Source organism: Ambystoma mexicanum, chromosome 13, assembly GCF_040938575.1.
Source record: "Ambystoma mexicanum isolate Mex_15411 chromosome 13, UKY_AmexF1_1, whole genome shotgun sequence".
Taxonomy (NCBI): Eukaryota; Metazoa; Chordata; class Amphibia; order Caudata; family Ambystomatidae; genus Ambystoma; species Ambystoma mexicanum.
In genome coordinates, this window is record NC_090938.1 from 817,186,963 (window position 1) to 817,201,963 (window position 15,001).

Genomic DNA, 15,001 nt, shown 5'->3' on the forward strand with positions numbered 1-15,001 from the left:
GGGGAAAGGATGGAAGGGGTGTTACCAATAAGGAGGATCTCAGTCTTGTTGGCGTTTAAACAAAGATCATTTGCAGCACGCCAATTTTGATTGGCGATTAGGCAGTCAGAGATGAGGGAAGGAGAGGAGATGGCCGAGGGAAGCCTGAAAATGAGTTGGGTGTCGTCAGCATAGCACTGGAAATTTGGCAGAAAATGGATATGCAGTAGGCAAGAGTTGCCAGATATTGATTGAAAAGCCAGGGTGAGAGGTTAGACCCCTGGGGAACACCGCAGGTAGAGAGGGAGATAGAGGATAGGAAGGACCCAAGTTGTACCTGGGAGGGTCGATCAGAGAGAAAAGATGTCAGCCAGGCCACAGCCCGATCGGTGATACCCATGTTGTCACTGAGACGATTTAGCAGGGTGGTATGGTTGACCGTGTCAAAAGCAGAGGAGAGATCATGTAGGATGAGGACAGAGGGAATGTTAGAGTCAAGGTTGGAGAGCAGGTCTTCACGGATGTTCAGGAGAGCAGTTTCCGTACCTCTGGCAGCTCTGAAGCCAGATTGGTGGTCATGGAGAGAGCAAACTGAGTCAGAGTGAAGGTTAAGCTGAGAGATGGCAAGCTTTTCCAGGAGCTTACCCAAAAAGGGAGTAATGGAAATTGGGCGATAGTTAGCCGGACAAGAGGGATCAACTGTGGGTTTCTTGAGGAGAGGATGCACAAGGGAGTGCTTCAGAGGGGAGGGGAAAGTTGCAGACGCAAAGGAGAGGTTGCAGAAGCCGGCAAGGGCCGGAGCAAGGGTATCGATGTGGTCCTTAAGAGTTTTGGAGGAGCAGAGATGGACCTGTCTTGAGGAGGCTTTAATGGATCAGACTTGTCTAGCGACCTCATCAGGGGAGAAAAGAGGTAGCCTGCTGCCTGTATCCTCACTCCTGACCAGCAGAGGTAGCATGCTGCCTGTATCCTCACTCCTGACCAGCAGATGTAGCATGCTGCCTGTATCCTCACTCCTGACTAGCAGAGGTAGCATGCTGCCTGTATCCTCACTCCTGACTAGCAGATGTAGCATGCTGCTGGCATCCTCACTCCTGACCAGCAGAGGTATCATGCTGCCTGTATCCTCACTCCTGACTAGCAGAGGTAGCATGCTGCCTGTGTACTCACTCCTGACTAGCAGAGGCAGCATGCTGCCGGTATCCTCACTCCTGACCAGCAGAGGTAGCATGCTGCCTGTATCCTCACTCCTGACCAGCAGAGGTAGCATGCTGCCTGTATCCTCACTCCTGACCAGTAGATGTAGCATGCTGCCTGTATCCTCACTCCTGACTAGCAGAAGTAGCCTGCTGCCTGTATCCTCACTCCTGACTAGCAGAGGTAGCCTGCTGCCTGCATCCTCACTCCTGACCAGCAGAGATAGCATGCTGCCTGTGTCCTCACTCCTGACTAGCAGATTTAGCATGTTGCCTGTGTCCTCACTCCTGACTAGCAGAGGTAGCATGCTGCCTGTATCCTCACTCCTGACTAGCAGAGGTAGCCTGCTGTCTGTATCCTCACTCCTGACTAGCAGAGGTAGCATGCTGCCTGCATCCTCACTCCTGACCAGAAGAGTCTGCATTCTACCTGTGTCCTCTCTCCTGACCAGCAGAGGTAGCCTGCTGCCTGTATCCTCACTCCTGACTAGCAGAGGTAGCATGCTGCCTGTATCCTCACTCCTGACCAGCAGAGGCAGCATGCTGCCTGTATCGTCACTCCTGACTAGCAGAAGTAGCCTGCTGCCTGTATCCTCACTCCTGACCAGCAGAGGTAGCATGCTGCCTGTATCCTCACTCCTGACCAGCAGAGGTAGCATGCTGCCTGCATCCTCACTCCTGACTAGCAGAGGTAGCCTGCTGCCTGTATCCTCACTCCTGACCAGCAGAGTCTGCATTCTACCTGTGAGTCTGCATTCTACCTGTGTCCTCACTCCTGACTAGCAGAGGTAGCATTCTGCCTGTATCCTCACTCCTGACCAGCAGAGGCTGCATTCTACCTGTGTCCTCACTCCTGACTAGCAGAGGTAGCATGCTGCCTGTATCCTCACTCCTGACCAGCAGAGGTAGCATGCTGCCTGCATCCTCACTCCTGACTAGCAGAGGTAGCATGCTGCCTGTATCCTTCCTCCTGACCAGCAGAGTCTGCATTCTACCTGTGTCCTCTCTCCTGACTAGCAGAGGTAGCATTCTGCCTGTATCCTCACTCCTGACCAGCAGAGGCTGCATTCTACCCGTGTCCTCACTCCTGACTAGCAGAGGCAGCATTCTGCCTGCATCCTCACTCCTGACTAGCAGATGTAGCATGCTGCCTGTGTCCTTGCTGTCTGTATCCTCACTCCTGACTAGCAGAGACAGCATGCTGCCTGTATCCTCTCTCCTGACCAGCAGAGGTAGCCTGCTGCCTGTATCCTCATTCCTGACTAGCAGAGGTAGCATGCTGCCTGTATCCTCACTCCTGACCAGCAGAGGCAGCATGCTGCCTGTATCGTCACTCCTGACTAGCAGAAGTAGCCTGCTGCCTGTATCCTCACTCCTGACCAGCAGAGGTAGCATGCTGCCTGTATCCTCACTCCTGGCCAGCAGAGGTAGCATGCTGCCTGCATCCTCACTCCTGACTAGCAGAGGTAGCCTGCTTCCTGTATCCTCACTCCTGACCAGCAGAGTCTGCATTCTACCTGTGAGTCTGCATTCTACCTGTGTCCTCACTCCTGACTAGCAGAGCTAGCATTCTGCCTGTATCCTCACTCCTGACCAGCAGAGGTAGCATGCTGCCTGCATCCTTCCTCCTGACCAGCAGAGTCTGCATTCTACCTGTGTCCTCTCTCCTGACCAGCAGAGGCTGCATTCTACCCGTGTCCTCACTCCTGACCAGCAGAGGCTGCATTCTACCCGTGTCCTCACTCCTGACTAGCAGAGGCAGCATTCTGCCTGCATCCTCACTCCTGACTAGCAGATGTAGCATGCTGCCTGTGTCCTTGCTGTCTGTATCCTCACTCCTGACTAGCAGAGACAGCATGCTGCCTGTATCCTCTCTCCTGACCAGCAGAGGTAGCCTGCTGCCTGTATCCTCATTCCTGACTATCAGAGGCAGCATTCTGCCTGTGTCCTCTCTCCTGACTAGCAGAGGTAGCCTGCTGCCTGTATCCTCACTCCTGACTAGCAGAGGCAGCATTCTGCCTGTATCCTCACTCCTGACTAGCAGAAGCTGCATTCTGCCTGTGTCCTTTTCTGTGGTTCTGAGAGGTGGCACTTTACCTGTACCCTCACTCACAGCTCTCAAAGAGTGCACTCTCCCTGTATACACATCATGAATCTTTAACACAGTACCTCTATCCCCACTCATGGCACTGAGAGCGAGTACTCTGCCTGTACCCACACTCATGACTCTGGGGCAGCACTCTCACTGTAGCGACTCTTATGAGACTGGGACGCTTTTCCTGTGTCCACACATAGGGCAGTGAAGGGGAGCACTTTGCCTGTACCCACATATTTATGATGTGACATGGGTACACATGATAGTCTCCCTATTGTAATTTGTTTTATGTGATTTGTGTGGACTTTCTACTGCCCACTTTCAAATGGATCTGGGGCAATACAACCTGCGGGTTCAGTGGCACAAGGTGGTATAAATCCAGCTCATCTGAGACGTAGAGGGCTCAGAGGAGGTCCTGAGAGTGCATGGACAGTCCCCCATAGGGCCCCCAAAGCTGCTTCTGTGGGGAGCACAGGGGTCACTATGAAGGACAGTTTGAGTCCAAATGCAGGACATACACAACCACGTTGAATGGGTGGAATGAGGAATTTAGTATAGCAGAATATGGATATTTTGGGCCAGATGGGGATTGGCAGGATTGGCAAGAGATGAGAACCCAGCTCCAATATACCCATGGGTCTTAATGACTTATCGTGCCTTGTTAACCCTTGAGTTTTAGACTTGCTTGACATTTGTGGCTACTCTTGAATGTGTCGTGACACCTCCATTCATTGCTTAGACTTTTAGCCGCTTTGTTATGTTTCCAGATCTCGCTGGTGGGGCAGGAGCCCATCCTCTTCACCTGCTCAATTAAGGCGAACATTGTCTATGGCCTGAAAAATGTTCCGATGGAGGATGTGATCCGAGCTGCAGAGATGGCCAACGCTAAACACTTTATAGAGACCATGGAGAAGAAATATGAGGCTGGTAAGAGGCTGCATGAGGTGGCACTGGGGGGACCATGGGGGAGAAATATGGGACCAGTGAGAGGGTTTAAGGGGGTGGCACTGTGCGGGACCATGGGGAAGAAATATGGGGGGCACTAAGGGGGATCATGGACACGAAATACAAGATCGGTGAGGGGTTTGTACATCGATGGCACAGAGGCAAATGGGTAGAAGAATGCATAGAGCCAAGGGCAGCGTGAGACGCAACTGGGGTAAAATGAGGGTGGCACTGAGGTGGTGCATGGGGAGAATGTCTAGAGCTAAGAAGTAGACTAAAATGGGTAGACTGAGTGTGGCACTAAAGGAAGCGCGGAGGAAGAATGCCCAGAGCAAAGGAGCAGGGGAGACGGGACTGCAGTGAAACAAGGCTGGCATTATATGGGGGAATGTATTGAGATGGGATGCAGGGCAAGATGGGTGCCCCTGGGGTGGCACTGATGGGAGCGGGGGGGAGAATGCCTAGAGCAAAGGAGCAGGGGAGACGGGACTGCAGTGAAACAAGGCTGGCATTATATGGGCAAATGTATTGAGATGAGATGCAGGGCAAGATGGGTGCCCCTGGGGTGGCACTGATGGGAGTGGGGGGGAGAATGCCCAGAGCAGAGGAGCAGGGGAGACGGGACTGCAGTGAAACAAGGCTGGCATTATATGGGGGAATGTATTGAGATGGGATGCAGGGCAAGATGGGTGCCCCTGGGGTGGCACTGATGGGCGCGGGGGGGAGAATGCCTAGAGCAGAGGAGCAGGGGAGACGGGACTGCAGTGAAACAAGGCTGGCATTATATGGGGGAATGTATTGAGATGAGATGCAGGGCAAGATGGGTGGTCCTGGGGTGGCACTGATGGGATCGGGGGGGAGAATGCCTAGAGCAGAGGAGCAGGGGAGACGGGACTGCAGTGAAACAAGGCTGGCATTATATGGGCAAATGTATTGAGATGAGATGCAGGGTAAGATGGGTGGTCCTGGGGTGGCACTGAATGATAAAGTTGCGAAATCTACAGTGACGAGAAGGACAAAAGGGTTTGGGGGGCGAACAGAGAATGCTTGAAAGAGAAACAGAGAGGATGTGTAGGATGAGAGCCGGAAGCGGAATGGACAGTAGTGAAGGGAACAGAGGGGGGAATGTAGGGGGAAACATGTAGGTTCTCAATGAAGTAGAGCATGGGACGCACTGAGAGGGGAGGAAAGGAGGTCATGGCTTTAGGTTCTCAATGAAGTAGAGCATGGGACGCATTGAGAGGGGAGGAAAGGAGGTCATGGCTTTAGGTTCTCCATGAAGTAGAGCGTGGGGCGCATTGAGAGGGGAGGAAAGGAGGTCATGGCTTTAGGTCATTGTGGGAGACTGTGCATGTGCCTATGTTGGTTTCTAGCTGCTCATGACAGTAATGAGAGTTCCTGGAACCCCAAAAGATTGCAGATGATCGCTGACCTCACTCTTACCTACTGGCCTACAAGCACCTGTAGTAGTGCAGGAAGGCTTAAGGCCTTTAATAGAATTAAACAAGCCTACTTGCAACACAGCTATAGAAATACAACACACACCGCCCCAGCAGGAGGGCTTATAACACACACTGCCCCAGCAGGAGGGCTTATAACACACACCGCCCCAGCAGGAGGGCTTATAAATAGTTGTATGCATTTATTAATTAAATCCTATCGGAAGTTCTAGGTGTCGCAGTGGATAGAGTCTAGTGAAATATATTCTTTTTTTATTTTGAAATCTTTAAAGGTTTAGAAACAGCATACATAAATATCGTACATAAGAATAAATGAAGTACAGCTTAACACAAAACAGGGCAAACAGCAAATAATTATAATGAAGGCTCATCACGTCAGCAATGCGTCAAGAAACACACTGTTGAAAAGATGTGCAGCACTCCAGTGAATGTTACTTGGTTCTTTATTAAATTATTAGTTATAAAGACCCCCAGCACAGGCAGGGATCCACATACAACATCAACTGGCAACTTTAGAATCTCATGAGGACATAAGTAAACAAGAACGCTCTGACCTCACTGGAACTTTGATCAGAGAAAAATTCCATGTAGCATAAACCCATTCTCAGCCAATGACTTTCACCCTGAGAAACCACATTATATCTTCCCCTTTTTCACACAACACACTGAACAGCAGTACGGTACCTTCAAACATCGCCTCTTTTCACTACTGCAATTCTGTCCTTATTCCAGACCTGACCACCCACAACTCGCAAAGCACGTTTCAGCACAGCAACAACCTTGACAGGATCGGAATATAACAGGTCCCCTTTCCTCTTAACAACCCCTTTTTTTATCCTTACCCAATCGCCACATTCTACACGCAATTCCTTTTTCCCTCGCCTTTCATTCTCGCGCATAACCCAATTCTTTTTCTTCTCCTTCAACTTGTTCCTCACCTCATCAATGACCAAATCAGAATCTCTACTCCTCCCTAACCACGGAGGACTCACCATGGAGAAAGGCTTCTGTCCTCTCATCAATTCAAAAGGGCACAATCCGATGGTTGCATGGGGTGCCATACGCATTGCCCACATTCGATTTTGAATAGTCACCATCTTGTCAAAACCGCACTCTTGTCCCATGCAAATACTTTCCATTACGCACCTGTTTATTCTCCCGACAACCCCTTGGTTTCAGGATGATATAGGGCAGCCCTTTCATGTGTTATTCCACCTTTTCTTAGATATTTTGTGAAGCATCCTTCGGTAAACTGGGTGCCATTATCAGTAAGAATACTTTCCATTACGCACCTGTTTATTCTCCCGACAACCAACCCCTTGGTTTCAGGATGATATAGGGCAGCCCTTCCATATCTTATTCCACATTTTCTTAGATATTTTGTGAAGCATCCTTCGGTAAACTGGGTGCCATTATCAGTAAGAATACTTTCCGGGAGACCTTCAGATGCAAAAATCCTTTGTAGAGCATCCACCATGCTCTCCCCCGAAATTTCTCTCACAACTCTGAAATCACACCACATGGGAAACAGATCAATGACCAGTACCACAAACCTCCCTCTGCCATAACCTAAATCAACAGGACCTAGAATGTCCATGGCTACATCACTCCACTCCTTAGACGGTACACCAACGTCTACTAATGGCTGCTTCCTAGCTTCGATTCCTTTCCCGCTTTTGATACACATGTGACATTCCCTCAGCCGTCTTTCGATATCCTTGTCAAAACCCGGCCACCAATAGTCAGACCTCAGCACACCCTTAGTCTTGGAAACACTGATATGCCCACTATGGGCTAAATTAATCACCTTGGTACGAATACCCTCAGACACTACTGCCCGCTCCCATCTAAACAAAATCACATCTGCAACAGACAACTCATCCCTCACTTCCCAAAAGGCTCTCTCGCCTTCTGTCAACTCCACCTTCTTAGGCCATACCGAGGTTGATACATACGTCATCACCTTACAAATCACTTCATCCCTCCTCAAATCTTCTAACCACTCCTCCTTGGACACGATCCCATCGGAGTTCACAAATACCATCTCCATCTCAACATCCTCCACAAAGTCATGCGTGGTAACCTTTACCCTCGATAAACTGTCTGCCAAAATATTCTCTTTCCCAGGGATTACTTCCATTTCAAATCTATGGCCTTGCATTCTAGTGACCCATCCAGCCATTCTGCGTGAAACTTTATCTAGACCCTTACTCTCAAAAATCACTTTTAAAGGTGTGTGGTCCGGAATAACAAAATCAGATCCCCATACAAACTTTTTGAAATGTTCCGCAGCCCAATAGCATGCTAAAGCTTCTTTTTCTAGAACAGAATACCGCACCTCTGCACCTCTGCACCTTTCAGGCCATGAGACGCATGAGTGATCACCTCTTCTGACCCATCATCCAGCCTTTGTGAAAGAACAGCACCTAGTCCACCCTTACTAGCATCCACAGTAATTATGCTCAATCTTTTTGTGTTGAAACAACCTAATGGACAAGCTAGGTCTATCTCATTTTTAATCTTTTGATTCCATACAAACTCGGTACCTTTCTTTACGAGCTTCCTCATTTCTAATACCTTTGTGGCATAATTCTCTACAAACTTCTGGTAAAACTCAGTCATGCCGAGGAAAGAACGTAACTCAACCTTACTTGCTGGTCTCTTGATCTCTTTTATCGAGTTCACAATACTCTCCTTTGGTTTCACACCTTGACTGGGCACATCGTTCCCCAAATAATCCACCTTAGACACAGCAAACTTGCACTTCTCCTCTCTTAGGGTGATTCCTTTCTCCTCAAATATCTTCAAGACAGTATCAAGAACTCTATCATGTTCCTCCAGTGTCTCACCACATATCAACACATCATCTTGGAAGCAGAAAACACTTTCACACTCCCTAGCAAACGGTCCATGACTTTTTGAAAAACAGACGAAGCTGACGGCAGTCCAAACGGCATTCTCTTAACTTGATATACGCTCTCATGACTAATAAAGGCTCTGACTTTTCTGCACCCCTCCTTCAACTCGACCTGATGATGGGACGAGTCCATGGCGAGCTTGGAGAACACCTTACCACACCCAACACTCGTCAGCATCTCTCCCATGTTCGGCAATGTGTGCCTGTCCACAAGCACACATTTGTTGAATTCGCACATATCAATGCAAAGCCTCAACTCACCTGATCCCATTTTGACAACTACTACAGGTGAAACCCATTCCACACCTCCTGCCTTTTCTATCACGCCCATTTTTAACAATTTCTCCAGCTCCTTCTTGACTCCCTCTCGCAAAGATAAAGGGACTGGTCTAAGCTTCGCAACTACAGGTATATTACCCCTTTTTATTATTATCTGATGTTGAACCCCCTTTATTTTCCCCAGAGTCTTGTTGAAAACCTTAGAATATCTTGTAACATGTGAGCTCGACGTGACACATGAGCTTGATACCTGTAAGACTTGTTCCTCCTCATTAGGATCAAGCTTGATCCTTAGGTTCTTTTGCTCTCTCCATCCAAGCAAAGTTTGACCCTTCTTGGTAATGTATATCTTTCCATCACAACACCGCCCTTTGAATTCAAATTTTCCCAAGGTGTAACCTAACAATTCAATCCTGTCCTGGTTATAACCTCCAGGATTGATGTCTGGTTTCAGCAATTTTGATACCTCCCCTTTCATCTCCTTTTCAAACACATCGCTCGACACCAAAGTAATCTTCGACCCAGAGTCGGCCATCATGCGTACCCTATGTCCATTCACACTCAGCGTAGCATATGGATGCTCGCACTCATCCTCATTCCCACCATTGTATACAACATTCACAGTATTGACAATAACATTCTGCAATGGAAGTGTGATGTCACCCTCGGATGACTTTCCTTCTTCATCTTCTTCATCACATACAAGACCTTATTTTGTATAAAATGCCCAGACTGATCATTTTTCCAACAATTCGCAAAGTTTCCTCTTCTTTTGCACTTTGTGCAAATGGCTCTGCGACCGGGACCAACTATGGATGATGCAAAATGTGTATTGCTGGCACAACGGAAACACAGTCTTTCATCTTTTCTGTCTGCTCTTTGTGGTGGGTCTTGATTCTTTTGTCCTCTGCAGCTCCACGACTTGTCTGTTTGCTTTTCCCTCTTCTTTTGCTCTTTGTATCTACCACATTTAAGATCTCCGCTTTGTTCTCCTTTAGCTCACCAGTCTCTCCCTTTTAACAGCTTCGCCACGCAAGCCAAAGAATGTTCCACGCGTCTTGCGATGTTTAATACCTCATCTAGGTTGGGTTCATCCCTCAACCATAATTCTTCACAGATTTGATTGGATTTGCAGTGAGTCATGAACTGGTCTTGAATGTGCTCATCAAATGATTCTTAAAACTTGCATGACAAAGCCAAATGTCGTAAGGCGGTCACATACTCCTCCACTGACTCTCCTTGAGCTTGCACCCACATGCGGAAGTTGTAGCTCTCCAGTATTGTACTTGTCTTTGGATTGAAGTGCATGTCCAATTTTAGTAGGGCCACTTGACACTCATTCATAACATCGCCGCTGCCGTCTCCAGGTGGCTCTCTCGCCTTCTGTCAACTCCACCTTCTTAGGCCATACCGAGGTTGATACATACGTCATCACCTTACAAATCACTTCATCCCTCCTCAAATCTTCTAACCACTCCTCCTTGGACACGATCCCATCGGAGTTCACAAATACCATCTCCATCTCAACATCCTCCACAAAGTCATGCGTGGTAACCTTTACCCTCGATAAACTGTCTGCCAAAATATTCTCTTTCCCAGGGATTACTTCCATTTCAAATCTATGGCCTTGCATTCTAGTGACCCATCCAGCCATTCTGCGTGAAACTTTATCTAGACCATTACTCTCAAAAATCACTTTTAAAGGTGTGTGGTCCGGAATAACAAAATCAGATCCCCATACAAACTTTTTGAAATGTTCCGCAGCCCAATAGCATGCTAAAGCTTCTTTTTCTAGAACAGAATACCGCACCTCTGCACCTCTGCACCTTTCAGGCCATGAGACGCATGAGTGATCACCTCTTCTGACCCATCATCCAGCCTTTGTGAAAGAACAGCACCTAGTCCACCCTTACTAGCATCCACAGTAATTATGCTCAATCTTTTTGTGTTGAAACAACCTAATGGACAAGCTAGGTCTATCTCATTTTTAATCTTTTGATTCCATACAAACTCGGTACCTTTCTTTACGAGCTTCCTCATTTCTAATACCTTTGTGGCATAATTCTCTACAAACTTCTGGTAAAACTCAGTCATGCCGAGGAAAGAACGTAACTCAACCTTACTTGCTGGTCTCTTGATCTCTTTTATCGAGTTCACAATACTCTCCTTTGGTTTCACACCTTGACTGGGCACATCGTTCCCCAAATAATCCACCTTAGACACAGCAAACTTGCACTTCTCCTCTCTTAGGGTGATTCCTTTCTCCTCAAATATCTTCAAGACAGTATCAAGAACTCTATCATGTTCCTCCAGTGTCTCACCACATATCAACACATCATCTTGGAAGCAGAAAACACTTTCACACTCCCTAGCAAACGGTCCATGACTTTTTGAAAAACAGACGAAGCTGACGGCAGTCCAAACGGCATTCTCTTAACTTGATATACGCTCTCATGACTAATAAAGGCTCTGACTTTTCTGCACCCCTCCTTCAACTCGACCTGATGATGGGACGAGTCCATGGCGAGCTTGGAGAACACCTTACCACACCCAACACTCGTCAGCATCTCTCCCATGTTCGGCAATGTGTGCCTGTCCACAAGCACACATTTGTTGAATTCGCACATATCAATGCAAAGCCTCAACTCACCTGATCCCATTTTGACAACTACTACAGGTGAAACCCATTCCACACCTCCTGCCTTTTCTATCACGCCCATTTTTAACAATTTCTCCAGCTCCTTCTTGACTCCCTCTCGCAAAGATAAAGGGACTGGTCTAAGCTTCGCAACTACAGGTATATTACCCCTTTTTATTATTATCTGATGTTGAACCCCCTTTATTTTCCCCAGAGTCTTGTTGAAAACCTTAGAATATCTTGTAACATGTGAGCTCGACGTGACACATGAGCTTGATACCTGTAAGACTTGTTCCTCCTCATTAGGATCAAGCTTGATCCTTAGGTTCTTTTGCTCTCTCCATCCAAGCAAAGTTTGACCCTTCTTGGTAATGTATATCTTTCCATCACAACACCGCCCTTTGAATTCAAATTTTCCCAAGGTGTAACCTAACAATTCAATCCTGTCCTGGTTATAACCTCCAGGATTGATGTCTGGTTTCAGCAATTTTGATACCTCCCCTTTCATCTCCTTTTCAAACACATCGCTCGACACCAAAGTAATCTTCGACCCAGAGTCGGCCATCATGCGTACCCTATGTCCATTCACACTCAGCGTAGCATATGGATGCTCGCACTCATCCTCATTCCCACCATTGTATACAACATTCACAGTATTGACAATAACATTCTGCAATGGAAGTGTGATGTCACCCTCGGATGACTTTCCTTCTTCATCTTCTTCATCACATACAAGACCTTATTTTGTATAAAATGCCCAGACTGATCATTTTTCCAACAATTCGCAAAGTTTCCTCTTCTTTTGCACTTTGTGCAAATGGCTCTGCGACCGGGACCAACTATGGATGATGCAAAATGTGTATTGCTGGCACAACGGAAACACAGTCTTTCATCTTTTCTGTCTGCTCTTTGTGGTGGGTCTTGATTCTTTTGTCCTCTGCAGCTCCACGACTTGTCTGTTTGCTTTTCCCTCTTCTTTTGCTCTTTGTATCTACCACATTTAAGATCTCTGCTTTGTTCTCCTTTAGCTCACCAGTCTCTCCCTTTAACAGCTTCGCCACGCAAGCCAAAGAATGTTCCACGCGTCTTGCGATGTTTAATACCTCATCTAGGTTGGGTTCATCCCTCAACCATAATTCTTCACAGATTTGATTGGATTTGCAGTGAGTCATGAACTGGTCTTGAATGTGCTCATCAAATGATTCTTAAAACTTGCATGACAAAGCCAAATGTCGTAAGGCGGTCACATACTCCTCCACTGACTCTCCTTGAGCTTGCACCCACATGCGGAAGTTGTAGCTCTCCAGTATTGTACTTGTCTTTGGATTGAAGTGCATGTCCAATTTTAGTAGGGCCACTTGACACTCATTCATAACATCGCCGCTGCCGTCTCCAGGTGGCTCTCTCGCCTTCTGTCAACTCCACCTTCTTAGGCCATACCGAGGTTGATACATACGTCATCACCTTACAAATCACTTCATCCCTCCTCAAATCTTCTAACCACTCCTCCTTGGACACGATCCCATCGGAGTTCACAAATACCATCTCCATCTCAACATCCTCCACAAAGTCATGCGTGGTAACCTTTACCCTCGATAAACTGTCTGCCAAAATATTCTCTTTCCCAGGGATTACTTCCATTTCAAATCTATGGCCTTGCATTCTAGTGACCCATCCAGCCATTCTGCGTGAAACTTTATCTAGACCCTTACTCTCAAAAATCACTTTTAAAGGTGTGTGGTCCGGAATAACAAAATCAGATCCCCATACAAACTTTTTGAAATGTTCCGCAGCCCAATAGCATGCTAAAGCTTCTTTTTCTAGAACAGAATACCGCACCTCTGCACCTTTCAGGCCATGAGACGCATGAGTGATCACCTCTTCTGACCCATCATCCAGCCTTTGTGAAAGAACAGCACCTAGTCCACCCTTACTAGCATCCACAGTAATTATGCTCAATCTTTTTGTGTTGAAACAACCTAATGGACAAGCTAGGTCTATCTCATTTTTAATCTTTTGATTCCATACAAACTCGGTACCTTTCTTTACGAGCTTCCTCATTTCTAATACCTTTGTGGCATAATTCTCTACAAACTTCTGGTAAAACTCAGTCATGCCGAGGAAAGAACGTAACTCAACCTTACTTGCTGGTCTCTTGATCTCTTTTATCGAGTTCACAATACTCTCCTTTGGTTTCACACCTTGACTGGGCACATCGTTTCCCAAATGATCCACCTTAGACACAGCAAACTTGCACTTCTCCTCTCTTAGGGTGATTCCTTTCTCCTCAAATATCTTCAAGACAGTATCAAGAACTCTATCATGTTCCTCCAGTGTCTCACCACATATCAACACATCATCTTGGAAGCAGAAAACACTTTCACACTCCCTAGCAAACGGTCCATGACTTTTTGAAAAACAGACGAAGCTGACGGCAGTCCAAACGGCATTCTCTTAACTTGATATACACTCTCATGACTAATAAAGGCTCTGACTTTTCTGCACCCCTCCTTCAACTCGACCTGATGATGGGACGAGTCCATGGCGAGCTTGGAGAACACCTTACCACACCCAACACTCGTCAGCATCTCTCCCATGTTCGGCAATGTGTGCCTGTCCACAAGCACACATTTGTTGAATTCGCACATATCAATGCAAAGCCTCAACTCACCTGATCCCATTTTGACAACTACTACAGGTGAAACCCATTCCACACCTCCTGCCTTTTCTATCACGCCCATTTTTAACAATTTCTCCAGCTCCTTCTTGACTCCCTCTCGCAAAGATAAAGGGACTGGTCTAAGCTTCGCAACTACAGGTATATTACCCCTTTTTATTATTATCTGATGTTGAACCCCCTTTATTTTCCCCAGAGTCTTGTTGAAAACCTTAGAATATCTTGTAACATGTGAGCTCGACGTGACACATGAGCTTGATACCTGTAAGACTTGTTCCTCCTCATTAGGATCAAGCTTGATCCTTAGGTTCTTTTGCTCTCTCCATCCAAGCAAAGTTTGACCCTTCTTGGTAATGTATATCTTTCCATCACAACACCGCCCTTTGAATTCAAATTTTCCCAAGGTGTAACCTAACAATTCAATCCTGTCCTGGTTATAACCTCCAGGATTGATGTCTGGTTTCAGCAATTTTGATACCTCCCCTTTCATCTCCTTTTCAAACACATCGCTCGACACCAAAGTAATCTTCGACCCAGAGTCGGCCATCATGCGTACCCTATGTCCATTCACACTCAGCGTAGCATATGGATGCTCGCACTCATCCTCATTCCCACCATTGTATACAACATTCACAGTATTGACAATAACATTCTGCAATGGAAGTGTGATGTCACCCTCGGATGACTTTCCTTCTTCATCTTCTTCATCACATACAAGACCTTATTTTGTATAAAATGCCCAGACTGATCATTTTTCCAACAATTCGCAAAGTTTCCTCTTCTTTTGCACTTTGTGCAAATGGCTCTGCGACCGG

General features: G+C 46.9%; 1 protein-coding gene across 5 annotated transcripts in view; it reads left to right on the forward strand.

Annotated features, from left to right (window-relative positions):
• Positions 1–15,001, forward strand: part of LOC138522059 (antigen peptide transporter 2-like) — a 268,133-nt gene that overhangs the window by 188,993 nt on the left and 64,139 nt on the right. For all 5 annotated transcript variants that reach the window (XM_069635292.1, XM_069635296.1, XM_069635293.1 and 2 more), the window contains one exon: positions 4,038–4,197. In XM_069635292.1, the coding sequence (XP_069491393.1) occupies positions 4,038–4,197 (160 nt within the window). The remainder of the gene's footprint in view (positions 1–4,037; positions 4,198–15,001) is intronic.